Source organism: Porites lutea, chromosome 10 (assembly GCF_958299795.1).
Source record: "Porites lutea chromosome 10, jaPorLute2.1, whole genome shotgun sequence".
Taxonomy (NCBI): Eukaryota; Metazoa; Cnidaria; class Anthozoa; order Scleractinia; family Poritidae; genus Porites; species Porites lutea.
The window spans coordinates 11,446,352-11,474,331 of NC_133210.1; the positions used below are offsets into that span (position 1 = coordinate 11,446,352).

The 27,980-nt window shown below is 39.7% G+C and overlaps 2 protein-coding genes across 3 annotated transcripts; one reads left to right on the top strand and one right to left on the bottom strand.

Moving 5' to 3' along the window:
- Window positions 1–633: 633 nt before the first annotated feature.
- LOC140950160 (N-acetylneuraminate lyase-like) lies at window positions 634–17,174 on the top strand. Of its 2 annotated transcripts, XM_073399353.1 has the most exons (12): window positions 634–706; window positions 1,446–1,492; window positions 2,219–2,289; window positions 4,225–4,312; window positions 7,107–7,164; window positions 9,395–9,470; window positions 10,433–10,525; window positions 12,105–12,256; window positions 12,530–12,576; window positions 14,149–14,233; window positions 15,457–15,496; window positions 16,943–17,174. In XM_073399353.1, exons 1-12 carry the CDS (start codon window positions 698–700, stop codon window positions 17,089–17,091), a joined length of 915 nt encoding a protein of 304 aa, XP_073255454.1. In that variant the 5' UTR covers window positions 634–697; the 3' UTR covers window positions 17,092–17,174. The 2 variants fall into 2 exon arrangements, with proteins under 2 accessions (XP_073255454.1, XP_073255455.1); XM_073399354.1 differs by lacking the exon at window positions 15,457–15,496 and having other exon boundaries at window positions 16,943–17,105.
- On the bottom strand, window positions 17,168–27,845 carry LOC140950159 (ubiquitin-like-conjugating enzyme ATG3). The gene is made up of 12 exons (XM_073399352.1): window positions 27,682–27,845; window positions 27,547–27,588; window positions 26,689–26,738; window positions 25,454–25,527; window positions 23,722–23,897; window positions 22,971–23,046; window positions 22,681–22,715; window positions 22,433–22,594; window positions 20,943–20,990; window positions 19,844–19,920; window positions 18,467–18,535; window positions 17,168–18,021 (listed from the first exon to the last, which is right to left on the bottom strand). Exons 1-12 carry the CDS (start codon window positions 27,757–27,759, stop codon window positions 17,940–17,942), a joined length of 969 nt encoding a protein of 322 aa, XP_073255453.1. The 5' UTR covers window positions 27,760–27,845; the 3' UTR covers window positions 17,168–17,939.
- Window positions 27,846–27,980: the final 135 nt, after the last annotated feature.

The window sequence follows — 27,980 nt, forward strand, 5'->3', positions numbered from 1 at the left end:
ACCCATTCCGAAAACGCTCGACATCTTTTAGAATGAGCGTACCACGAATGGTGTGTGGATTTGTAAGCGACGTCATCGTATAATCCATTAATCTTTCCAAATTTTTCTTCTCAAAACATTACATTCTGACAACTGTACGTTGTTTTTCGAAGCGTGCAGATGAGAGCATCGTGTCGTTTTTCATCCCCAGATTCTGCGCTACCATGACCTGCAACACGTGTTTACAAAACTATTCTTTCGTCATGTTCAGTTGTGTTTGATTTCGCACATGAAGTTCAGAACCGAATTCCCATAAGATCAAATTTTTTAAAAAATAGCTCTCTAAAGAGAGCACATGTTTACAGTGTTATGTCTGTTTTGCACTTGCGATTTTATCGGCTTGCTATGTCATATAAGCATAAAACGTAAACCTGTTTTGTCGAAAAAGTGTGATTTCTTGCATGGAAGGAAAAATTTTGTCATAGCACTAAAACGTCATAAACATTTCGCGTTATTCAATTAACCGCATGCTCATCAAGAGACTTATTTGCATATTGCAAAAGTCGTCTTAATTCTTATCCCCAGTTTCCACGGTCTCCGCTAGGAACGCGTGGCCTACAAACTAGGTCCCACCGACAAATAAAAAACGCGAAACGCCTGCATTTTTATAGTCTCGGTCAGGTAACCTCAGACGGGAGGCCACAGAAATTAAATCGGAATGAAAAAGGTTGGTTGGGCTTGGTTCTGCTTTATGTTGGACATATTTTGTCATTTTTCCATGTTTCTTGATAAAATTCTCATGAAAGGCTTGTTCTTTTGCGCGTGTACATGAGTAAAGCTTTTCTATGCCAGCTTATGGCCATCGGTTCAAACGGGCACGATGGTACAAAACTGCTGTTTCCACTCTTACAGACCCTCTATAATGTCTCTAACTTATACAAACTACTTACGGAAAGTTTTCTGCATATAATAGCCCTATATATGTATCGTGCCAACAGCAATCTGCTATTTCACACATCTTTCTTAGTTTAATAAGTAAATGTGTATTAAGTGGCGGACGGGGGGTGAGGGCAGGATGGATAGAGAAAAGAGCGGACGGTGGGTTTTCTTAAAGGGCAGAAAACGGGAGAAATAGAGGTAATCTACAGAAAACTGCTTAATATTTTGCAATCAAAGCAGGGCTGAAGAGGGGAAGTCAATAAAAAAACGAGATACAGGAGGTAGGTGGTTAGGATCCCCCTGCCCCCCCCCCCCCACCCACCCACCCACCCCTTCCTCACAATTAAGAGTGAAACATGTATAAAAAATGAAGAGTGTGGAAACCTTACCACTGGTAAAGGAATAAAGGAAAGAAAGAAAGAAAGTTATGGCAGTCAAAGTCAAGGTGTCTAGACTAGCTTTAGTGAGTAAGTTTATGCGAGTTGTCATCCGAGATTTTTTACAATACTTCTTTCTTCACCATTTAGATAAAAGGATTAATTGCTGCCCCACTTGCTCCATTTGATGAAAAGGGGTAGGTTGATACACTACCTCCAAATGTATTTATTGAGGGGACAACATGTTACGTTTATGTGGGGGGAAATCTTTATCCCTCATAGGCTCATTGGCTTCTCAGAGATTTCCCCTCCACAGTCACTCCTTCCCAGCTGTATACTAATTTTAATTTAATGTTATTTACGTATTTATTATATTTTTTATTCTACTTGTTATAATTTATTCTGTGTGGCAAAATAATAAAATATATTAAATAAATTAAATCCTTTATTGACCAAAAAGTTTGATAATAACTTCTTATGCAGTAAGTAATAAGTAAAGATTACAAAGTGTATACAGTTGATCTTTGATCCAAGGCTCTCTCTCCTTTGGCAAGGTGGTGATGATGTCTTTTCACCCCTCCAATATTCACAGGAATACTCCAATTAATGTCTCATACAATCTCTCTCCAATATTTATTGCAGTGCATGCTATGCCAAAGGCAATAAGATATAACATTTCGAGCATCTCAATAATAATAATACCATTTTAGTCAATATTTGACTCTAGCAGGTAATGCAGAAGCATATATTAAACTAGGCAGAAATTATATTTTGTGGCAGACTTTTATTGCTACACTTGGAACTTTTGATGAGCAGTCCAGTGGACATTTTCATTGTTTATAGCATTCATAAGGAGACATTAGCGTAAAAACCTTCATTAGCCCATTTCTTATGACAAACGTATGGCGTACGTTTCTCCACAGGGAACTTAATTTATCATTGGTAGATGATTATGTAAGCCACCTTGAAAATGAGAATATCAAAGGAGTATTTGGTAAGAATATTTAATGGGGTTCATGTTTTTGTTTTGAATCCCACAAAACGTTGACAAACAATATTCTTAATACAATACAGAATTCAGTCAAGTTAGGGGTCATACTCTAGGACATTTAGCAGTAGGGGCAGATCCAGGGGGGAAGAGTCCAAGAGGTACCAATCCAACACATCCCCGTTAATTATAGCCGACATTTTTAATCCGGACTTTGAGCACTTTTGTTGAGTCTCAGAGTGACTGTCGCTTTGTGTGCTTGTCGTCATCTTTGAACCTTGAATTTTTTACCGGTAGGTCTCAGATTTTTAGACAAAGGTCTCTATGTCTCAGGGAGCCAGCGATTTTACCAATGGTGATCACCCCTGGATGAATAAGGAGTGAATGCTGCAAGAATTCCAGTGGATGAGCACCCAAGGAATCCTCTCGGAACTGTCAGCAGGGAGCTTTAGCAACGACGACAGCGACGGCAGCAAGAACATCAAAAAAGCATTAGGTTTTATTAGCAAAACAACAGTTTTGCATGCCCAGCACACTTTTTGTGCATTTCTTTGCTGTCACTGCATGGCTACGGCTTGAGAATCCCCAATTTCACGTTTTATGGAGGACGTAAACAAGCAATGAGGAATTTTTCTTTTTCTTTCAAAACTTGAGTGTGGTCCCCAAGAAATCAAATCCAGGGAAATTCGTACACATTTGACATTTTCAGCGAATTGGAATAAGCGTGACAAAGTTTGCAAAACGTGAGTTCATTTTAAAAGGGACGTTTTTACTGCAGTTGCCATCATCGATGCTAAAGCTCCCTACCGTGGGAGGGGGGAGGGGGCTAAATGAAAGTTGGTGAGGGCAGAGAAGCTGGCATTCAAAGGTGTCTCAATCATACACATCACTGTTATGAAGACAATAAGTTGGGTTGTGTACAGAAGACCACGACAACACAGCGTTGCACATGCAGATAACAATAATTTATTGAAAAAAATTGCTCACAGGGTCTTGATACAAGCACAATTTTGGTAGCATCAATTAATAGATACATGGGTGACTGAGTGGATGGCACTTAGAGGTGGAATCTTTATTTTTCTTACCACCTCTGGAAAAGTAAAAATGATTCAAATTAGAAGATATGAAAAATCAGAAGTAAAGTGACTCATGAAGGGAACCTCTCCTTTGGGACACCTCCATTCAGGGGATACAAAATTTGGTCCCCAGAAAAACGTCCACATATACAGCTATTTCGAGAAAGGTTGTCAGAAAAAGTGCAAATGACAATCACGAAAGGTATTGTGGGTGTTTTTGAGTTCACTGTTCTTCAAAGAAATTTCAAAGAATGGCACAAGAGGCTGTGGACGTATGTTTGCACGTGCTAAAGGAAAGCACTAAAAGAAGTTTTGACAGCTGCAGTGTCAGGAACAGTGTATTGATCATATCCCATAATACCTTTTGGGATTGTCGTGTGCACATTTTTGCCGACAACCTGTCTCAAAATAGCTGTGTATACCTCTATTGGAAGGACACCTCTAATTCAATGGAAGGGGACATGTTTTCAGAGTCCAAAAACCTAGGTTTGACCTGTAATCAGGGGACATGTCCTTAACACTCAAAACGTGACTGCACCACAAAGAGGGTTGACATCTTTAATCAAGGGTGCACACCATGATGGCAGCTTTCACAAACTGAACTATATCACTTAAATCAGTGTACAGCACTTGTGTGAATTCAACTCATAATGTCACAGAGATTAGTTGATGATGATTTTTATATATATGTATATTGTCTTTGTCGGTTGATTTTTAACAAACCCCAGCCCAACCTCTATTCAATGGGTAAATGCAAGCTTCTATTCAAGGGAGACTTGCCTCGGTGCCGACAGTGTCCCTCGAATAGAGGTTCCACTGTATGTATAAGGTAACATCCAGTCACTGTAATTATTTACACTTTTAGTTAATGGTACTTCTGGTGAGGGCATTTTACTGACAACTGATGAGAGAAAGAAGCTTGCTGAAAAGTGGATACAAGCATCAAAAGAAAGGTCAAAATTATTATTGTTCAGAATATAATAAACTTGAATGTAGGAATATACCGAAGCCCCTTTTATAGTCAAACCCTGTTGATACGGACACCCTATATATACTACTGTTGAAAGTGTCTGTTAATTAACAGGGTGTCCAAACCAAGTGGGTTGAATTATTTTACACCTACAGTATTTGCACTTTGATATTGTTCTTAATTTTTAACTTGTCAACCCTAACATATAGTTCAGGTAATCAAAAAGATTAGCCTGGATTAATTTTCATCTCTCCATGGAGAGATGTCCATGGATTCTGGATTCTCAGAGGGGCTGAGGGCTAATGGTTGGAATCCTTGAAATTGATTCCAGATTCCAGATTCCAATCTTGTACTCTGCATGCAAAACTTCATTGATATTATTGACACCCATTTTTTTAAATTAAAACAAAGCATGCCCATGCAAAGGAGCCTAGCTGCCAGCTAATGAAGTCAGCGAGTTGACATTGTACAGATCATCATCATTGGCTCCTGTAACAATAGGGTATTTACATGTAACAATTTCCACGAGTGCACATTGGATATAGATAACCCAGGCTATTATCATCTCTTATCCAACAAGCGCGAGTGGAATAATTGTTTATTAAAAACATCCACAAAATATTGAGAATTCTTCTGTTCTTTATTTGTAAAAAGACCAGATTTTCAGCTTGTTTTTAATTTTGAGCAGACAAGTACAGCTACCATATTTGGAGAGCATGGTATAATGGCTCATGTACCATGATGGCTGAGCCAATCAGAGCTCTAGAATTGCATTATCCAATGATTCAGTTTTTAATGATAATTATTATTTTTCAGAATGGGTAACCCAGGCTCTGTGATAGTGCCACACTACGATTCCTGTAAAACTACAGTTATGTATTGGTTATGGGTACTTATGGGGTAAAGTTGCGATCCTGAAATTGGTAGGAAATACCAATTAAAAGTCAATGAAACTTACTCTGCAGTAGTTGTTGTTGTCCTTAATGCTCACACGAATTTTCATGATGATATGCTCAAATTCTCCCTCCTTACAATGAATTGGACAAGGTAGGTGGCAAGAGATGAAATCTCAGCCGCCATCGCTCCCTTTCCAACACCTCCTTTTTCACGAAATTCGAAATCCAACGGTTCATAAACGAGCTAGGCTCATAGAAATAGGACTGCCCCAGATCTGTAAACCAATGAAACTTCCCCAGCAAGCAAACGTGAAAAAGATAATCCAAAAATGACCAATCCGACTTGCACAAAGTAGACCAGTGTACAAAATCAACCCCACCCTGGGCTCCCTGAGTGGCTTACTGTAAGTTACTGGTAGCATTTCCTTGAGAGATATCGTTTACATTTGATAAAAATAATGAAAAAAATAAACATATAGCAGCTGATGTCTGAATTTTGTATGTTTTAAACTCTGACTCGAAAAACTCCAACGTTTCCCATTTTTACAAAAATAGTCAAAACAGAAAGCTTAATAGACCACGAAAGACTGACGACACAGCGACCACAAGAACAACAAAAAGCATTAGTTAGATTAGCAAAGCATCAATTTGGAATATCCATCAGGGAAAAAGTGGTGTCGGAAAGGGAGCGATAGCGGCTGAGCTGTTATCACTTGCCACTTATATCACCTTGTCTATTTTATTTTATGGAGGAAGAATTAAACATATTATCAAGAACCTTCGTGTCAGCATTAAGGATAGAAAAACTGCCTGCACAGTAAGTTTCATTGACTTTTACTTATGTATTTGCTGCAAATTTTGCGATCGTAACTTTACCCCAAACAAACACTGTAATACTGTAGTACTATCACTGAGCCTGGGTTACCTGTGATACTAATAAACCAATTAGAACACAAGGCACTGAATATTTGGTTCTGCTTAAGCACATGCCGGCTAGAAGAAAACTGGACCGAATTAACTTTCGCAAAGACTTCTGGGACTGTTAAGAGAAACAGGGAAAAAGGATAGCCAATAGAGACCTTATGACTGATGAGAGGCCATCTTATCGCAAACGGTGGTTTGCGGCTAGCGTCTATCCATATTTGGAACTTAAGATTCGCGGGTGGTAGCTCGCGGCTTCCATGTTTGTTTATATTTCATTGATAATTTGTTGACTTCTAGTTTATATGAGAGAATACGTTTCGATGAAAATGAATTCGATAATTAATAAATAAGCAAAAGAGGTCTAAAAAGTGGCATACCTTCTCAAACGTGGGATTGTGATGTTTTAGAAGGCAAAAATCCCTGCGGTAAATCATTTACCTCTAGAGCGTTAATCAAGACGTAAAAACATGAACCGCAAACCGCAAACCCGACTGCAAAGGCACTTTTCTCACGTGACTTCTTGTCATTCGCGGTTTGCGGTAACTGCTCAGAAACGTCGATCTTGAAAAAAATATTCGCGCAAGGGAAAGTTAAATGAAAAAAAATTCATGCACGCCAATTAATCGAAAACAATATTCATGCTATAGCCTAAAAAAAATTCATACAAGGAATTTGATAACGAAGAAAACTTCCTGCGGCTCGAAAATTCCCCGCCCCCCCGCCATAACGTTTCTAATGGTCCGTCCCTAAGGTCTCTTATAGCTGACATAGCTGACCGGCGCGTCCCCAGTAAAGATCCCAGAGACAATTTCGGGACGCAAGTTAGGTCCAGTTCCCTTCTAGTTTCTAAAGTGACGAATGCCCAGCAACGTAAAACTTACAAATAAAGAAATAACACAACATGAGATGATCGAATTAAAAACTGATCTAAATGGCTTAAGTTTTTTCCCTGTCCAGGCTTGATCCAGTCATAATACACATTGGATGCCCTAACTTAAAGGATTCTCAAGAACTGGTTAGTGCAGTTGTGCAAAAGATATTTTATTGTTGTTGCGGCGCAAAAACCTGTAGTCTGCATCCCTGATGTAATCGAACCCTGGTTAGTAACGTCTGCGAAGCAGTACAGGTACCCTTGTAATGGGCCCCAGCAGATTTAACGAATTACTGGAAATGCGCGGTTTCGAATAGGCCGAGTTCCATTAACCCTCACTTTCAAAATGAGGCTAGATGCACAACCTTTCTTGTGAAAATGAGTTTTATTTGCATGAGAATGAAAAATGATTTCCATATCAAAGTATCAAAGGCTGAGCAACTACCCTCGTTTTGAAACAGAGGCCCGGGGGAACTCGGAAATGGCCTATTTCCCTTCAACCTGATTGGCAAAGCGACAATGGGCCAATCATGGCGCGTATTCAAATCCTGGCGCTATTTTGAAGACGGACTTAACTAGTCCCCAGTTGCTTAAAAGGTGGATAACGCAATCGCTTTCCCTAATACTTATCCGTTGGATGGAGATTTACCCAGTGGAAGGCGCTATATAACGTTCGAACAATCGAGGCCAGAAATTTAGTTCCAGCTGTTGCGGTTGAGAAGCCCGGTGATAAATATGTTAGACGTAAGATCGGGTGGTCAGGAATCAAGCCTATGGCTGTATCGAACAGCTTGTTTTCTTCCTAGGTGGTGTACTCCTAGGAATTCTTCATGGAAGTGTGCCGCCCGGTTCTTCAAATTCTGAACCTATTTTATGGGGGAAAAAAACGAACATGCCCTTTTCCACACCGGTCCTGGCCTCGAAAATCCACACCCGTTTTCAGACTTGGCTTCAAGGACTTGTGCATAGTTTGCCAACTCAATAGGGAACTTAAGCAACGAAGACGGCGACGGCAACGAGAACGGCAAAAAAGCAGTAGGTTTTATCACGAAAACAACAACTTTGCACGAGTCACGCTTTTTTGTACATTTCTTTGCTGTCGTTGCACGACTACGCCGTGAAACTTCTCAATTTCATGTTTCGTGGAGGACGCGAACGCACAAAAACGATTTTCTTTTTCTTTTTCTAAATTTAGGTGCCGTCCTTAAGAACTCAACGCTCCAGAGGAATCTTCTAACATTTGATGAAATGAACGAGAAGGAACAAGAGAGATGAAGTTTAAGACAGCATGAATTTTTCTTTCTCTATTTAAACTTGAGTTCGGTACCCGATGAATCAACTCCAGGGAAATACGCCTACATTTGACATTTTCGGCGAATTTGAATAAACGCGACAAAGTTTGAAAAAACGCGAATTCATTTTAAAAGTGACGTTTTCGCTGCCGTCGCCGTCGTCGATGCTAAAACTCCCTAATTACTTAAGTTCCCACCTTGTACATGCAAGTGCAACCGTACTGTTTGAGCATTTCTTAGTATTTTATAGTATCGTTTAACACTAAACGTTCTTATGCATTTGGACGCCCCCATATTGTTCCCTTAACAAACCCACCCAATTTCAGACAAAAACGGCTCAAGCTCCATAGCCATTGGGGCAGCACATACCTATATAGCTACAGGGGAGTAAACTAACCGGGGTTTTCTTGGACAAAAAACGTCGGCGTAGGAGGCTGCATTTCCCCTAGGGTGTCCAGCACCCGGTTTTCATAAAGCAGGGACACCCAACGAGGATATAGTTCAAAACTACTTAAAATAGCATTGTTGAACGTATTTTAGTATTCAAACGGTAGATATAGGCATATTTTTATCCCCTAAAAACTTTTCATCTGTTTGGATTTCCTAGCTGAAAGTCTAGTGATCCGAAAATTATAGGGATAAAAACTGACCTTCTCGAAAATTTCAGCCAGGAAAAGGCTCCCGAAAATTCTAGGTGGCCTTTTTTAGGGTCAAAATCCGTTAAAAATGGGTAATTATACCATTTTGTAGATGTTCGAGAATCCTAGGAGAGGCAGGCAAGCAAGAAATTTGACAGCAAATGCTCCGAAAATTCTAGATCTCAAATCGTCTTCCGAACAGATATTTTCCCGAAAATTGCCGTTGGGTGCCCCTGATAAAGATACGTGCAAATTTTTCGAAATCTTCCCAAGCCAAAAAAAGAGTATCTAGTGAATTTAGAGGAACTTTATTATTGAACTAGAGTGACTAGTTATTGTTGCTACAAACCAAAGTTAGCTTCTTCTTTTGAAAGTGTTGCTTTATTCAGACCTAGCTAGACCTTTAAAGAATTTATGTAATTACGAATACCGCCTCCTTTTAAGGCTAAACACGCTGAAAGTGCAGGGGCGACAGCCATTGGATTAATGCCTACGACCTACTACATTCCTAAAACCGTAGGTTTGTATTTTATCTCTCCGTTTCACTGTCAGAAACTGTTATTGAGTGGTGTGCTATTGTTCTCAGTAAGCTTTGGGTCCGTAGACGAAGACAATCTCTTAAATATAGAAGCTTTTGAACTGGCGAATATCATACGGTGTGACCATTCAAATGAAAGCTCTTCAGCACTTCTTTCATATGGTACTATCTATTTAGTATGTAGTTTAACTTTTGAGTCTGTGGATGAAATCCCATGGTGTTACCATTGAAATTAAACCTCTTCAGCAGTACTTTCACATGGAAGTATTTATTTTTAATATGTATGTAGTCTAACTTCTGAGTCTCTCGGTCGAAATCCTATGGTGTGATCATTCAAATGAAACCTTTTCAACAGTACTTTCACATGGTACTATTTATGTATCGTGTAGTTCTAACTAGTGTGTCTATGGACGAAATCCTATGGTGTGTGGCATGACAAATGACACTGCTTTTCAGCTGTACCTATTGTTATGTGTACAATGTTGATCATCCCTTACAAGAGCTCCGACTAGCGTACCGGGTTTGACCAAGTAGAGTCGTCTGCTTACGAAAGTTCCCATAAAGATTAGACAGCTTCGACCGCTGATTTATATACTGTTTAAAAAACGAGCAGGAGTGTATTATCAGGTTAAAAAAACTCGAGGCGAAGCTCAGAGTTTTTACACCTGATAATACACGACTGCGAGTTTTTTTAACGTCTTCAAAATATCTGATAGAGATCAACTCATTCTCGCACCAATATCGATTTGGGGATATTTTGGTCTAAAAATTTGGACGTAAAGTTCGACTGTGTCTTTATCAGATATAAAGACACTCTTAATTTCGTTTGTTTTTTCTTTATGAAGTATTAATGAGTTTTTGAATGATTTCTTTACTTGTATTTACTCATTTATACGTGCACGATTGCGTTATCTTGTTTCCATTTTTCTTGCTTTTCTCCTCAGATGACCTTGTAGAATATGTTCTGCAGGTTGCCAACTGTGCGCCCAACACTCCTTTGTTTTACTATCATATTCCAGTGTGGAGCCATGTCACATGTAAGAAACGATAGCTAGGCTACGTTTTTACGTCTACGTTAAACAACACTTATCCTGTTCCAGGCGTTCAGATAGTAGAGCACGGGAGAAAAATTGAGGAAGAAAAAAAAAACCTTTTCCGCCGCGCTTTACTATCTGAACGCCTGGAACAGGCTAATCAACACTTAAATTAGCAAGCGTTTAGACACCAGCTGGGCCCGGGTTCCTGAAACGCCGATTAGCGCTAATACAGGCTGAAAATTTTGTTCTGTTTTCGTATTAACCTTCCTATGTATTGCTTAGAGTAACATTTTCAATGTGTTATCATGACGGTATCCTGGAGTGAAGGCCCAACATTAGAGTGGTTTTCGTTTGAGTGTCTTAAAACCAAAACCAAAGTAATTACTCTGGCCAATCACATAGGACACAGACAATACACTGAACCAATCAAAACTCGAAGTAATTACATGTGGCTGACGCAAAGCGCGGGAAAATGCATGCGAGCGCGTCACAATTGGCTTTGGTTTTACTTCTGATTGGATGAAAAAGGGGCGCGAATCTTTTAAGCCAATCGCATCGTGTAGAAAGTGCAAAACCAATTACTTTTCGACACTCAAATGAAAACCGCTCTATTTTGAAAGCTCATATTTGCATGTTCTTAGACAAGAATACCTTGATTAAAATTTAACTTAATTCTGGGTTAAACGAGAAACTCATAAGGGGTTGAACAACCCCTTATGAGTTTCTGGTTAAACTTAACCATCTTTCGAGGATCCGGGCCCTGCGCTAACCCGGGTTTTAATTTTATTTGCCGTGGGTTTCTTTTTTTCTGTTGTTACGTTGTTGCTCGCAAGCATTTTATCGGATGATTTTCTCTATTCTTTATAGAGCATCCAATCATCAAACTGTAGACAAAATGAATTAACCTGAATTGGCTTTTCAGTCTGATTTCAAATTTGGCGCTAACCTTGGATTATTAGCTGTTAATCCAGCTTTGAGAAACTCGGCCCAGCGCTTCCCACATAGCTGGCGGCTTCCTTCAGCAGCTTGGATGCACGTTTGTCGGAAATGAAATTTCCCTCACCGCACTTCAAAAAAATCATATCGAGCTACACAGGCTAGCAGCGCTTACAAAAGTATACGTCTGTGGGTGTCCACACAAGAAAACGTAAACAGATATTTAAGTATCGGCTTTATACAGATCTATTCTCTTCGGAGACCTTTTTAATTCATGTGCGCCAAGTAAGGCCTAATATATAAATACGGGTGAAACGTGTATCGGCGTCAGCTTTGTCAGCTCAGGTAACCACGAGAACGAACCGGGTTAAGAAGACGCACATTTTCCACGAGGCTGAGGTTTATTGTGCCATCTCTTTCAGCGATCCTGATTGTAGGACGTTTTGGGTCGGGCGACGATATCGCTCTCTGAGAGTAGGACGCAGCTTTTAAAATTTGTGAAAGTTGCATTTTAAGTTGGTCCGTACTCCCCCCGGACACACTCCCTTCATCCACCACTGAGATCTCCTCGATGTTGAATTCTGAGCGCTCTGTAAGATAAGTCTGCTTACGACTTTGCCGCTGATTATTTTTTGCTTCGCAGTTTTAATGGAAGACTTCCTAAAAGCCGCCATCTTAAGGATTCCAACTTTAGCGGGAGTGAAGTTTACGAGTACAGACATGTTTGACTTGGGCCGTTGTCTTTTCCTCTTTGCTCTTGATGAAAAAATTCAAATCCTCTTTGGTGGTGATGAGGTTTGTCTAGTGTATTTAGGCATGCTAATTAAGCGCTAAACTCTTTTAATTTACCACAGGGAGCCCAGACTCATAACAATCGAAGCTAAATGATAAACGGTTAAAAGGTACATAAACAAATTCATAAAAAAGGATGTCTGTGTTGTCTTCTTACTGTTTTCGGCAAAAAAAAAAAAGCTAATCGGTTTTCTAGTGATGGGTAGGTGCTAAACATGTCAAGTCATGCTATGATGTGGAGTTAAGAGCTTAAAGTTTTATTTCCGTTTCATTTAGATTCTCATAAGTGCTTTGGCAATGGGTGCCTGTGCTAGTGTCGGAGGGTAAGTCAATCGTTTCTCTTCCAATTCCCTCCTCCCTGACTCACTTCTTTTCTCGCTCATACTTGTCCCCAATGCTCACTCCGTTAAGGCAGTGACTTCTACCATAGGGTCCCCAGAGGAGTTCAGTTTGTCTATAAACATCCAAAACTTTTGAAAACTATCTCTCTTGTAAAAACCCATTCGCAATGGTTATGTTTATCACGCAGTCATTGCGTTTCATTTCCGTTACACATTATATCTAACGGAAACCTAAAAGACTGAATACACTACGATAGGTTTACACACTGTGCCTCGCTTTCCGAATGCGTCGCCCTTCTTTCTCAGCGAGCATTAAATAATATTTTGCCAGGTTTGTAACAGGATTGCATGACGGTTTAATCGATCAAAAAGTACGAATCCCATTATCTGTATCAACTGTAAAATTTAAATGCAATCAAGGACACTAATAACTCTTCTGCATCCTTTGCTTCTACCAAGAGAGGCTAAAGCCTATAGGTTTCCGAAGTAGAAGAGTCAAAGGTCACCTTAAGTAGTGGATTTTCCAGAATCTTTGTATCCGAAGGCACCTTGCTTACGGGTTTTTGTTTGCAGTAGTCGTTTCTACTTAAGGCTTGTCTAAATGCTTTAAAGTTGTTGTTAATAAAAAAATGTGCCCACCGGGGGGAGTCTCTAAAAGTAGGGGAGGTGGGTTTGTAGATCTTATTTTCCCAGCATTCTAGTTGACTCCTAGTCCGAATGGTTCTCTCTCCACCCCAGAGGTCTCTTTGTGTTGTGGGGAGGCTGGGGAGAGAGAAAAATAAAGCGCGCGTGGCACGATGGGAATTAGGGCAAAGAGAGGCCTCAGGCTCCCGCCTTTTCCCTCTTCCCATCGTCCCCCGCGCGCTTACTATTTTTGGATTACTGCTATAGTTTTATTGGGATACCCAGCCGGAGCCTCTCCGAAGGAAAGAGCCAGTGGTTCAAAACCCATTCTCCCAGACCAAGAAAAGGCGAATCTCCGAGGATATTGCTGTTTTGTTTTCAATTTTGTGCTGGAGTCATTATTTAGTGCTTTTACCCATAATCAGAATGCTCCTGTAGAGTTATGAAGAAGACATCAAACATGTTTCATCAGGGAGCACTAACCATAATATTTTTTGGTGATTTTTAGTAGGCATGGCATTAAATCTTAAAAAAGTTGGCCCAACTTTTTTAACCAAGCCTGGGGCCCTTTCGTCGAAAGTCCCGGTAACTTTTCGGGCCTGGAAAGCTGTTTTATGTTTGCCGTGTTTGTATTCAAGATCAAAGTTTTATTTATTTTGAAAATAATTAAATGAAACTATCAGTTAACGATGCAAAATTGACAGGTTTGTGAGCTAGGAACTGTGCTAGTATTCAACATGTTTTGATTTTAAATTTAGCCTTTCGGTCCGAAAAGTTTCCGAGCCTTTCGAAAAACAGGCCCCTGGACCGTTTTTTTCAGAATTAACTTGATGCGAAGGCACATTTAAGCTTTTCTAAAAGATCTCAAAAAGTGGAACATAAAAAGTGTAACATTCAAGGAACAACACATCTTTTTTGTTAACTTTTCAGAACTTATAGCTTTGCTGGACGGCTACACAATCGTATTTTTGATGCTTTCAACAGGGGAGATATAGAAACTGCAAGGAAAGAACAGGTGACTGATGCTGACTGTCAATGAATTTCACCTTAGCGGAGTCTTTCTGTCAAACGCAATCACAGGAAGCCCAGACTCACAACAGCCTACTGGAAGCCAAATTATAAGGATTTGTATGGGAATTTATCGTAAGATCGATAAAACGGTTAAAATGTACGTAAACAGCTATAGAAGTGTACTTGTACATTATTCATAAAGATTTGTCTGTGTTGTTTTCTTACTGTTTCCTGTCCTATAGACGACATTTAGCAAGTTTTAATGTTTTGGTTCCTCTAAAATGGCTTTTATAGGGCAGGAAATAATGAGAAAACAACACAGACACAACTCTTCGTGAGATATATATTATTTAATAGTCTTTTATGTACATTTTAACCGTTTTATCGATCTTACGATAAATTCCCATACAAGTCCTTATAATTAGGCTTCCAGTAGGCCGCCGTGAGTCTGGAATTCCTGTGACGCAATGCGCAATTATTATCGTTATCTTTTTAACAAAAGATTTTTAAGGATACTGTGAAAGCTAAAGGGACACGAAACTTTAACTGTCGTGATAAGTAAACTGAACACCCGCGTCTAAAAACTTAGAGAACTAACAACTTTGGAAATTAGAACTCATTATATAAGAACCTGAAATATCTTGTAACCCGGTGGCCCACAGATGACGAAAATGAGAAATAATTGAACTAAACATGACAATTTTTTCTTTTATGTTATTCCCCATCGTTACTGGGGACCGAGAGGTCAGCTATAGGCCAGCTGTTTTCCCTTCCTGCCTGGGCTCTAGTAACAGTCCCATAAGTCTTCGCGAAAGTTTACTCGGCCAAGTTTTCTTCCAATTTTTAAAGTGGCGTATGCACTTCTTTCACATAGACCATAATGATCCTTGTTTATCCCCCTTCCCCCACCCCTAATATTTGCAAATCGCTGTTTCCAATTTCTCCGGGGTATTACAACCGTCCCAAGATTTTGGGGGGTAAACAAGGTGCTTTATGGTTTATGTGAAAATGGTGAATGGGGTCAGTATTTAAAAGCTTCCACTTAACCGGTCTGATTTGAGTTTCTTTCTCTACTGCTGTGATCCTTGTACCTGAAAGAATAATCCAACTGTCCAATCAGGAATCGAAAGAGAAAGAGAAAACGAGTGTTCAGTACCTGTGGTTGGTTGAGTCACAAAGTTTCTTTAAGTTGCTAATCAAATGGTTTTCCATTCCTTTGACATGCAGTACCGATCTCAAAGCATGGTGAAAATATACATGAAATACGGTAAGTGCCAAGGTCTTCGTGGCATGAAATGGCCGTTTTTGAGCCGGATTGCGCGCGCGTGCTCTGGCTCGGTGTCGAATTGTACTATGGGACTCTTTTGGGGGATAAATTTGTAACCAGTAAAAACCCCTTGAATGCAGAGGTCCACTCAACGCGTAAATAAAATCGACTGCTTCTTTCTTGTCCGATCTCTTATGTAGAGACGTTGAACTGTACGTTATAAATCACTTTATGGTGTAATAATTTTGATCTATCACGCTATCTATTCTTCTCATATTTAGTTTATCATTAACCTCTAATGCAAATTTAAATTCAAATTTTAGAAGCCGTTATAGTATTCTTTTTCAGTGTAGCTCTGGCCCTGAAGAAGGCTGATTTTGTTAGCCGAAATATTGACCTCAATTCAATTCAATTCAATTCAATTCTATTTAACCTCAAATAAATCAGTCCTTTGCTGTATAGCGAGGCCTGCATTCAGTTTTGTTTTTGTACCCACCCTTGAAATAGCGAACAAAGGAGGCCATAACTTCCCCACAATAGTTCCATATATGGACACTTCTATGGCCCAGTCCTAGCATGCACGGCACCCTCAAAATCGAAAGAAGACTGGAAAGAGGGCGTGGTAACCATGGTTGTTTACCATTTGCAAAAAGTTTCCGTAAAATGCGGCTGGAAAGAAAATGAAACACGACTTTTTGGGGCGTTTTAGTGGAAAATTTCCGGCAGCAACAAAATGTCTAAAAAGGTAGTCCTGTTTTCCCGGTCGGAATATTCCAAACGAAAATTCGTGTTCCATCTTTGATACCAGTTTTAGGCCTCCGCGGCCGTTTTTCGGTAAATGGAACTACTTTGTGCAAACGGGAAGCGCGATTCCGGGACGTGATCAACCGGTTCTAAATTTTGCTTACCGTTTACCCAAACCGTGAACCGACCGGTTTGCTAATGTAGATGGTAAGCAACCCATGTTTCACTTTACTATGGGCGAAGAATATCGTTCCTTATACCTTCGTCTGGCTCAGATGACCTACACAAAAATGGTGTCCTCAACTTAGCTCTTTCGTGCTAAATACATTGAGACTTAACTTACGATCGGTAGTCGTTTACATACTGAGGTATTCGTTACATAGGGCTATTCGTCACATCGGGGTGTTTGTTTTATTGAGGTATTCGTCATACCGGGGTACTCGTTATACCGTATATCGCGATGTTCGTTATACAGGGGTGTTCGTTATATGTAAGGGATATTTCTCGGCTGGTATCACTTGATATTTGTTTTTACGTTCTTAGTGATCCCTGGCATGGTTCATACGTTTCTGGGAAACGGCCCACCTACCCCCCCTTTAAGCCAACATTTTGCCCTAAATGAGGGTTGATGTTGGCTTAGGGGAGGCGTAGGTGGGCAGTTTCCTATAAACGTATAGTGATCAGTTTTATCTGTGCTTCTAGGTGGGCATGCGGGTGTTGGAAAGGCTATCATGAGATTCCTAGGCTTGGATCTAGGTCCCTCTCGACCACCCCTTTCTCAGTTATCGGCGATGCAAGAAGCGGCCCTTAGAGAGGAGCTGGAAGAAATAGGTTTCTTCGCATGGAAATAAAATATGCACCTATTCCAGAGAGACTACAGGAACAGGTATTGACAACTCTTCCGCGAACAACACTGAACAAACTGCCTCGGTTTAACATGTTTTATTAAACTGTAAGGATTGTTTTTCGCGTCTGGAATTAAATACATCTAAAATTTTAACATATTCCAAAAAAATTTACCAAAGTTGACAAAGTTCATCGATTACGTAACACGAAATAATTCTAGCAAACCTTTCTTCCGTTAACCGTATGAATACTTAATATTCTTAATCGCTGACAAAGAAAACCTTGAAAATTTATTATATTTGATCTAAGTTTAATGCTAATTATAGTACATGAAATAAAAATATTTCTCAAATCTTCTTGTCTTCATTTTCTTGGGTTTTGGTCGGGGTTACGTTTCTCTCTGACCGTTAATTCTCATGAGCTTACATTGACTTTCACCCACTTTCAATTCGTAACAATCTCATCGCCCTAGAAAATTTAATCTTAAAATTTGAAAATTATATTGGCGCGGTTTCCATTTGAGTTCCGTAAGACCAAACAAGTTGCTCATGCAAACTTTCAACCAATCACAGTCAGCTAGTCAGCACTCAAAAGTGACCAACCTCGTCCCCAAGGTCCTCTCCTACTCGGCCCCACCTCTCTCTCTTGCTCCGGGGACCAAGTAGGAGAGGAATCTGGGAAACGAGGTTAAAAAGTGACCACAGCCGGGAAAAAGCGCTCGATAACAACGAACGTCTTCTGCTTTCTTATTGGTTGTGAAAGTCCCATTTTTGTTGTTTTTTTTTTTGCAGTACAAATCCAAAGTATGCGTCGGAGACTCAAATGAAAACCGCTTTATGGTCATTGTGAAGGCTCACATGGTAAAATGCCTTGTATAGTCGTACTCTATCGTTGGTATAACAGCTTGAACAAATTTGAGAAAGATAAGTAAATACCTGGAAAAAAAAGTTAAGGAAAACACTGTGATAAAAGCTTAATTAAGTGGATTAAACAGTTTTATCTAGGCGGCGTGGGGTGTCCGTTGTTATCGTATAAATCAGGTCTCCGGGAGTGCTGTGAACTATAAGGCCTTCTCCACTATCCTCAGAAATGTTCGGGAAAATCCTCGCACGACAGATGGACGACTTAAATTTATTCGCACTTTCATGCCTGTTTCATGAGAATAAAAAGCTTAAAGACATTCCCTTTGGCGCGTTTCGAGTTTCACGGAACAACACTGACAACGGCAAAATAACCTCCATTACACTTCTACTGGGGAGTTTTATAAGGTCGTGATAATCGACCCTCCTCCCTCCCGTGTGCGTCAATGTTTAATCTTCGGTTTTACCTCACACATTCTAAATATCAGACAACAGACGACAGTTTTCACTCAGAGGATACATATGAACACCAAGCTCTCCACCACCATCGGCTACAGTTTGAATAATCTTCTTCATTACGTCTGCGTGCCTGTCCACAAAAAAACCAACAACAACAAAACCACATGGCTTCAAAGAAAACGTCAAAACGTTCACACTTATTATACCGGAAATAGGAAAAATAGCCTTGTTTTTCAACCAAAATTGTTTAACGGCAGAAGTCTCAGTAGACATGTAGGGTTATCAACCTCTAGCCTGGGTCCAAAGGTTTTTATTCTATTCTTGTACAACCCATAATGCTTCCACGTCGGTACGAACTCAAGCAATGAAATTGCACAAACACTTTTACCACTTCAAGTATAGTTTGCGCGTGGACGAAAACATTTGGGGTGAATATTATTCGTTCTTTACCCCAAGTACGTGAAATTATTTACACCTCAACTGCATAAACTTGTATCGAAACGAACGGTAACCCTTTTATAGGCATCGCGTGTACGTCTTACGAAACCATTAATTCGCGTTTCTTCGTATTTGACAAAATGTTGTACCATTTGATCTCAGTTTCACTCTACGTTGAATGTACTCATCACATTTGCCTTCATTTCATTCCAAGCTAAAGGCAATTGTGTTGATGATAAAATTCTAGTGAGTCACCAGCAATAGAGGTGAATAAAACGTCCGCGCACAGGCCACCCAACATGCAAACAATAGATTGTTATCGTTCATTTTAATTATTGGTTCAGACTTTCTCCCAGTTAAGGTGCTTGCGTGGTGCAAGTAAGTCAGTGTGTTGCTTCTCTCTAGTCCTACGTACTCGCGAGATGCGAAGTTCTGTGGCTACCCCAAAACCTACGACCTGCTCGCCACGTGAGTCACCCATACATGTAGCTCAGACTCATTATCATGGAAAAATAAAATTTGAACCAAGAATAAAACTGAACCACAATATACAGTATAATTAAATCATGTTTAAGCCTTTCTCTTCCCGGATGAATGATGGAGTTTTTTGGGTTGCCTTGAAGTTTTGAGTCTATGGATGAAATTCTATGGTGCGACAATCCAAACGAAACCCCTTTAGCAGTACACATGGTACTATTTATTTAGTATGTAGTCTAACTTTTGAGTCTGTGGATGAAATTCTATGGTGTTACCATTCAAATGAAACCTCTTCAGCAGTACTTTCACATGGTACTATTTATTTAGTATGGAGTTCTAACTTTTGAGTCTGTGGATGAAATTCTATGGTGTTACCATTCAAATGAAACCTCTTCAGCAGTACTTTCACATGGTACTATTTATTTAGTATGGAGTTCTAAGTTTTGAGTCTGTGGTGTGACCATTCCATAACGTTTAGTCCAGTTTGACTTTCGCTACCTTTGGAAGTGAAAGGGTGGCTTACCTGCAAGGATGAACAGATGCCATTGTCATTGGCAAATGTGGGTGTGCTTCCACTGTAACAGTCTTCTTAGCATGATCCTAAAACCAAGTTATTGCAAACAACATGGGTATAAATTAGTTACCCATTATTGTTCCATTATTGTTACCAATATAGAATTACCCAGTTAACCCAGTGGAAGTTAGCAAAGCCTTTTGAGTTACAACTGGTTGAGTCCAAGGTAATTATAATGGAAGGTACAAAACAAAGGTCACAGTTCACTTGTGCACTAGGTCACTATCCCCACGGATAAGCTAAAACTCTATTTAGGATTTTGATTAGGGCTGGGAGTGTTGTTTATTTACCATATTAGAGTACCCTAGCCAGCACTTGTGACCTGTGACGTGTGACCTGCCTTTTGTGCAGGTCTATGTATTACCCAAAATTGTTCAAGTGAGGCCCTGCCAGGGGGGGGTGGGGGGTCCATGTCGCCCATCTGAATTTTAAAACATCTCGTGTTGGTGGTTATAAATGCTTGTCACTTATTGTCAGCTTTGCCGTCACTGTCTCAATTTGGCCGAGGGAGGTTGTCTCTTGTCGCGATTTCATTTTAAGCGCTGTTGCTACTTTTTGGACCACGTAGCTTGTCGGAATTTACCCTGGCAGGGCCTCTCACGTGCACAACCTAGACATACACCAGGCCCAGGAAACTGCTGAAAAAATTGAGGTTTCCAAGAGTCTTTCAGATAATAATTAACAAAACACAACTGACTGGTTTGATTCAAGTTTCAATTTATCAGCCACTGAATCAACTCCTTCAGGTAATGAACAAATGAAAATAATCACATAACGTACATTTGCACATGAACAAATTCTGCACAAACCTATCATGAAATATGCATGAGTATATTATGTGAAAAATTGACTGAACTACAGCGTTCACATAATAGGCCCGTGAAAACATATAATGACACTTCCATCACATTTAATGATATATTATTTATTTACGATGTTATTAAAAGATCTTAAAACTAGTTGCTTCTTCTTTAGGGAACAAAGGAGCAATGTAAGAAACACGTGCTTACTGAAACCCCTGAAAACTACATTGTATTAAGTGGTTTACCTGACTCATGTCTTCATACATTTCCTCTACAGTTAATGGTTGGCGGTTCTAAAAACAAACATAAAATAATAAAGGCACATTTTTCCTCAACACTTGCACTGCTTTCAAAAAGGAATTGCTAAATTCAGGCTTCATGGCCACCCAGGTTTGTTGTATTAAATATTTTAACTTGTGTGTCATTCTCTTATTTTACTCTTTCAGGGCTTCATAGTTTTTCCTAACGATCCTCAGACACATCCTTCATTAATACTGATCTGGCTGAACACAAAACAGTTCCGATTATAAGTGACATTCTCATTACAAAGAAAAAGGTCTGGCCAGGCAGTCCTGACAAATGGAAAGTGCAGGACGACTCTAAGTCTGAGGTCGTTCCAAAGATGTCACTTGCCTGGGGTACTTTTTTAGGTCAAAGAACATTGGCTGTGGTCACACTTGGGATCTGACGTTGGTAAAAGGCTTTAACCGTGGTAAAAAGGATGTAAAAAAACTTTACTATAGTAAAACTCATTAGTTAACTTAACACATTCCAGATGGTTTCCCAACAGAAATGTGTCACTCAAATGATGAGCCTGAGGACAGGTAATAATTCTTACGACATTCCATGAATGTTTCATTTTTTATCCAGTTACGTGACTGTCTGTACATCATACATTCACTGAAAATTGTGCCACTGCTTATACTGTTTCTATCCCATTATTTTCTCGGCCAAATATAAGCGGTCCATGCTGAATTACTTCGCGGCCGTGATCGTCTGAAAAACCGCCTGGTGGGATTACGAAACTATAGAGGAACGGTGGAACTCTAAAGTGAAAAGAACATGAAGGTTTCTTAAAAAAAGCGTGCCAACCAAAATCCATATTCAGACAACAGATAGAAAAAATGTGACTACACGGAATAAAAAAAACACTTGAATTGAATGATTTACTTCTAAATTTATGCTCGACTCAGAAATGAAACACGAACATTAGATGTAGGCGTATGATTCCTTGAAATCCAGAATTTACTGTGGACTTGCCTCGAATGAAAGCGAAAATTGTCTGAGTCACTCTGACATCTCTACTGTACTGTTTGGCACGAAAAAAGGAAAAGAATAGGCTGGCAGCGCTAAAAATACACGTATAAGTATTTAGCAACGTGACACTCAGGAGAACACATCTCAAATAATGCGACTAGATGTCAACTGAATAAACAAAGTTTAGATATACCAGCGATAAACCATATCGTTTTAGGAAAGTTTACTATAGTAAACTTTGCTTTCATTCTACCGCCGTTGCCACCGCAACAGACTAGATCTGTGTTTACCATAGTAAAATGAGAAAAGCCGGTCACATTAGAAAACGTGTTTACAGTAGTAAACTCGACTTTACTATAGTAAAAAAAGCCCAAGTGTGACCACAGCCATTGTTGACATGGCGGCGTAGAAATGTCGTTCAAGCTGCAGCACAGATCCTGTTAAGGGTACTCCTGGAGTCACTTAAAAACATTATTACCTCATTATAGCCAAACAGCCATAACCTTGGAGTCTGATAATATTTGTCATAAGTAATGTACATGTCATAGGTTCTTGTTTGAAGAATCCCACCAGAAGCACTTGCATCCACAGCACCATCTCCTGTCTCAGTTTTGGATGCTGGTTTAATTGATAAAGTGGCCTAAACAAGAAAATAAAATGAATGATTTTTAATACCTGACTTTGAAAACTGTTTTCAAACAAACAATGCTAAAGGAATTAAAGTACCTCATCACTTTCTAGCATCCCACTTTCTGCAAAAGCTGAAAATTTAAAAAGAATGAGTGAAATTAGTTACATTTATTTCTGGCTATTCGAGTGTTTCTGTAATTTGTACCACAGCTATACTTTGTCTATCTCATGAATTTAATTTTCTTTTTTTAACTATGTGCGCGAACGATTGGCCAGTGAGACAACAAATGCAAATGCAAACAAATGCCCACTTTAAAGCCATTATAATTAATATTCTCTACATCAATATAAAGTTGTTCTTTATACCTAGAAGTATTTTTTTTTACCTTCCATATCAACTGCTTCTTCTTCATCATCTTCCTCATCGTCATCATCATCTGCTGGCGTCATGTCCTTTGCTGCCTGTGAACATAGATTCAAACATGGTAATAAAAAGCTACTTCTGATTGAGCAATGTCAGTGTTCTACAGTCAAGTAAGTGACTATCTGTGAACAAGGATTTTAAAGAGAAGAGCTTCCGACTTGCGTGACTCAGCATCTTTTTCCCTTTTAGTGACTGAGGGGCAAACAAAGTGACTGCATTGATGATACACTGTAAAATAAGGCATCTACCCATGGCAAATGAACTGCAAAATTATTTTTATGGGTTTTTCCCAGCTTTCCCAGTGGTCAGCTGATCACCACTCAAGTCCACAAGATGGTGTGTGTTCACGCACCCACCACCTTATCAGGTTCAACAATAGGCTCATTTACATGACTGTCGATCCTCACCTTGTCAGAATCTAAAATCATTTCTGAGAATGACTCCAGTGTACCCACAGTAGCCTGATCACCACTTGGATCCACCTGATGGTGGGTGTCCACCCATCCACCATCTTCATCAGGTTCAACAATAGCCTCATTTACATGACTGTCTATCCTTACCTTGTCAGAATTTAAAGTCATTTTTGACAATGACTCCTGCACACCTGTAGTAGCCTGATCACCACTTGGATCTACATGATGGCGGGTGTCGACCCACCCACCATCTTCATCAGGTTCAACAATAGCCTAATTGACATGATCGTCTATCCTTACCTTGTCAGAATCTAAAGTCATTTCCGAGAATGACTCCTGAGCACCAGCAGTAGCCTGATCACCACTTGGATCCACATGATGGTGGGTGTCCACCCACCCACCATCTTCATCAGGTTCAACAATAGCTTCATTTTCCTCTTGATGCTCCATTTCTTTACATCGCTTGTAGCAGGGAACTGTGAACGAGGTCAAAAGAAGCTTAGATGAGGTGCTGAGTACCTTCTAATGGCCAATTACAGGCACAGCCGAACCTCCATGTGCAACAACAACTCAATGACTACCCCCTATAAGCAACCACCAATCGTAAATGCCAATATTTTCCTAGCCCTATAATAATAACCTCTTTTAAATGACCATCTGTCCTCTCTGAAGCAACTGCAGCTACTTATTGGGGTGAGTTTTATAATTTACCACTTTCATCGCTCTTCATGGGCTGATCTCTTTGTTTTCTGTATGTACTACACACACCGATACAAAGAACTTTTACTGTCAACATGGATCCACACATATTGCAACTTAGAAATTGCATGCAATAAATTCTCTTCCAAAAAGATGTGTCAAGACCTCTTCTCAGAAGGGACCCCAAGGGACCCAATGTTTATCGATTCTCATAAGCGACCATTTCCCATTAGGTAACCAATACAGTTTGCATTTTAGCTAATCACTTATGGGTTGACCAAAAAAAAACATTGATTGGCTTGCTAAAAGATTCTTCAGTTGTCAGCAGTGTTTGTCCTCAGCTTGTAAGATAATTTCATGAAGCCTGTGATACATGCAGGCTTAAACAAAAGTAGGAAAAGGCCACATACCAAATTTGAATCTCGAACTGTTAACTAAAGAAATACAGTCGGCTCTCTCTTAATGGACACCTCTATTAGACGGACACCTCTGTAAAACGGACACCTAGAGTTGGTCCCTGCCTTTGTTTATTCCCTTTATTTGACTCTTTATAAGACGGACATCTCTCTAAGACGGACACTTAGTGCCGGTCCCAGAGGTGTGCGACTTGGAGAGAGTTGACTGTATGCTCTATATCACAGCAACCAGGACTTTGCTCCTTCAACCAGTAATGCTTCCATCCATTTTTCCCACAGAACAATCAACTGAAGATAGATTACTGATGAAGAATTCATAGTGTCAGGGCTTCTGATATTTCGCGCAGTCACGGAGCCGCAAAATTCAGGTAAATCCGCGAAATCCCGCGAAATTCACAAAAACACGTAAAATACTGCAAAATTCGGTAGAAATCTTATCAAATACATGTCTGTACAGCATTTTTGAAACTTGTATCAGCTAGTCTGGGGCTATTTACTTGCCATAAACTTGCAAATTTATCTCGAAACTTCATCACTGAAATGTGCAAACAATGTCCCAAAACTACCATCCGTACATTATGTTGCGAAAAACTGGGCACTAGCCATGATGTTAAAGGCTTTGCCATTGGTTCATTTCTGGAGCGTGTTGTTGTTGAAAAAGCAAATGACAACCTCTGTTAGAAAAACATTAAAAATGCTGGTCTGATCAGCGCAAAACCGATCGATTTCTAGCAAAATTTGCCCTGAAAATAACCACTAAATCCGTTGTTTTTTTACCGATTGCTTTCCAGCCAAGTTTGCACCGAAAATTCCTGCAAAATCAGCCGATTTTTGCGCGATTTTGTCCCAAAAATTCCGCGCAATTTGACCTTTTTTCTGCGACCTATCAGAAGCCCTGTAGTGTTAAAGGTGCTCACCATTTTTTGTATACAAGAACTGCTTGTCTTTAGGAAGATAACCCTTTATTTTCGTCTCATCAGGTCCTGAGTCCCTTGAAACAAAACATAACACAGGACGTTTGTTGATCCCAACAGTATGAATCAAACAATTCATAAAATCAAATCAAAGGGTGCCATAGCCTAACTTGCAGATTCTTATTAAATTACTGTATTTTAGATATGAAACAAGATAAGGAACCTGCAATTAGTCTACCAGTATATTTTAAGTCTATCAGAAAATGAAAATATGTTTTACGAAAAAACAAAAAAACAAAAACAAAAGGGCCAAAAACAGAAAAAAGTTTCCAACAACTAGAGTCGAAACCCGGACCTCCAACGTGTAAGGTCAATGCTTTTAATCTATTGCACCTCAACGACTAATATTGAAGATTCCCGTTAAATTAATCAGCTTTAACACTTTTGCTCATGAAATTCTACCGCTCTATGCTGTTTGAAGATGGCAGAGCTTTATTTATGGAGAATTGAAAGATATATTCAGGGAAAACAAGCATGATTAAAGACATACTTTAACTCATTTCGTCACATTTGAAGAACATATGGCAGACAAGTGTCTCGTAAAACTGTTGCAAAGTCTCTTGCAGCTTGTGATTCTCAGCGTTTACAAGAGGAAAACCAATTATTACACTGCACGATTCAGCAACAGTAAACATTTCCGTTTTATTTTAGCCAAGAATCTTTTCATTTCAGAATGACATTTCACCTAAAAACCATGAGATTGGGACTCTTGTTGTAAGAAAACTTTAAAAATTGTGAGACTCATGGCAGAATCGTGAGCTTGGACCAGCTTGGGAGTTGAAGAGCAATAAACTGCTGATCTTTTTGTCATGTTTATCTCCTGGATGAGTAAAAAAGCTTCAAAAATTCATAAACTTCTGTCTCAAAGTTTGCCATAGTGCTAAGCTGAAACATTCAAAGTGCATATGAAGACAATCATCTTGTGACTCCTCGAAATGCACAAAATCAGCACATTGCGGAACAGGAATGATCTATGACAGTTGTTGTTTTGACATCGGGTGCTTTCGTGCGGAGCTGACTGATTTATGAAAGGTATCTACATCTGAGGGACACATTTGCATATCGCAGTGCCCACAATAACATGTTCCTTACGCTATGCATAATCCACAATTTAAAAATGCTTCAATTAAAGTACTATTTCTGCATTAAGTAATAGCACCTAGAGAATAAGTACACACCATTTCCATGTTGGACAGTGATGGACTAAATGATCTCCTGCCGCCACAAACTGCAAAGGAGTAAAAACAGCAAAATAGTCAGAGTAAATTCCAGGCCGGGGGGGGGGGGGGTACTCCCTTATATAAGCCATATAGGTTTATGCCACCCCATCGGGCAGGGTTTTTGCGCTGTTTTGGTCTGAAAATGGGTATACACTTTACCCAATTTGGTCTGGAATCAGGTTGGGTTTTCGAGGGTACTACTAGAGTGTATGAACATTTTTATCGTTTCAATTCCAAATGAGCAAGGAAGAAAGAGAAATATGCAAGTTCAAAATGAATTCCAATAGTTTTTATGTTTGTGCCCTAATCTAAGTGATGACAACATAATTTCTGCCTCAAGGCCAGATCTGAAAACGGGTATGGATTTTAGAGGTCTAGTCTGAAAACAGGTGTGGATAATTAAACTTTTTGGTATGAAATCGGGTCAAGATTTGAAGAAGCGGGCGGCACAACCCCACCAAGAATTCCCAGGAGTACCCCCTCCCCTCCCCCGGGATTTCAGACAATTGAGTATTAAATCTATTTCCAGTTTGTCAGGGGCTACGGTTTTTCTAAACTAAAATTTACCAGAAAACTTATGACTGTGATTATGCATGAAAAGGTGGCTAAATTAAGAGTGGCTTCTAGCTGACAATTGACATGAATGATAACATGTTTATTTTGGTGTAGTATTTAAGCTTAAAGCACTGCTGTAAGCAATAGAAATCGAAAGATTCGGAAGTGATACCATTCCCCTTTCCCGTGCCAGCCCTCCCATTTCGTGAGCGATTCCAATCTAGATCAAACTGCACTGAAATGAAAACACTATATACTTACTTCCTCAGGAGTAATGACTCCAGTTTCTTGAAACTTTGACTCCTGTGTTGATAGATTGGAAACGTGTTAAACCTCAAGGTCATATCCACTTACGGGGCAGATGCACGCTCATGCACACAAAGAACGCGATCGTACCTTTAAAACTGGAGTGAGATATTCTGCTACTCCAAGCGCAGTTCCCTTCATCTTATTAATGACATCTTGCATTGCCATGGTGGAAATCAGCTCTTAGACTCCTTAGAGGAAGTATTTATCAAACGAAACGACCAGATACAAACCTTCATCGAACAGTAACGAAACAAAAGGTGCATATCCTCACAAGAGTATCCGCTGACTAAGAATTGCTTTCGCAGTACAGGGTCGTCACGAAACGCATCACATGGTCACACAACGTTTTGCCTTCAACTCATCGATTTAAGAGGTAGGTATCATAA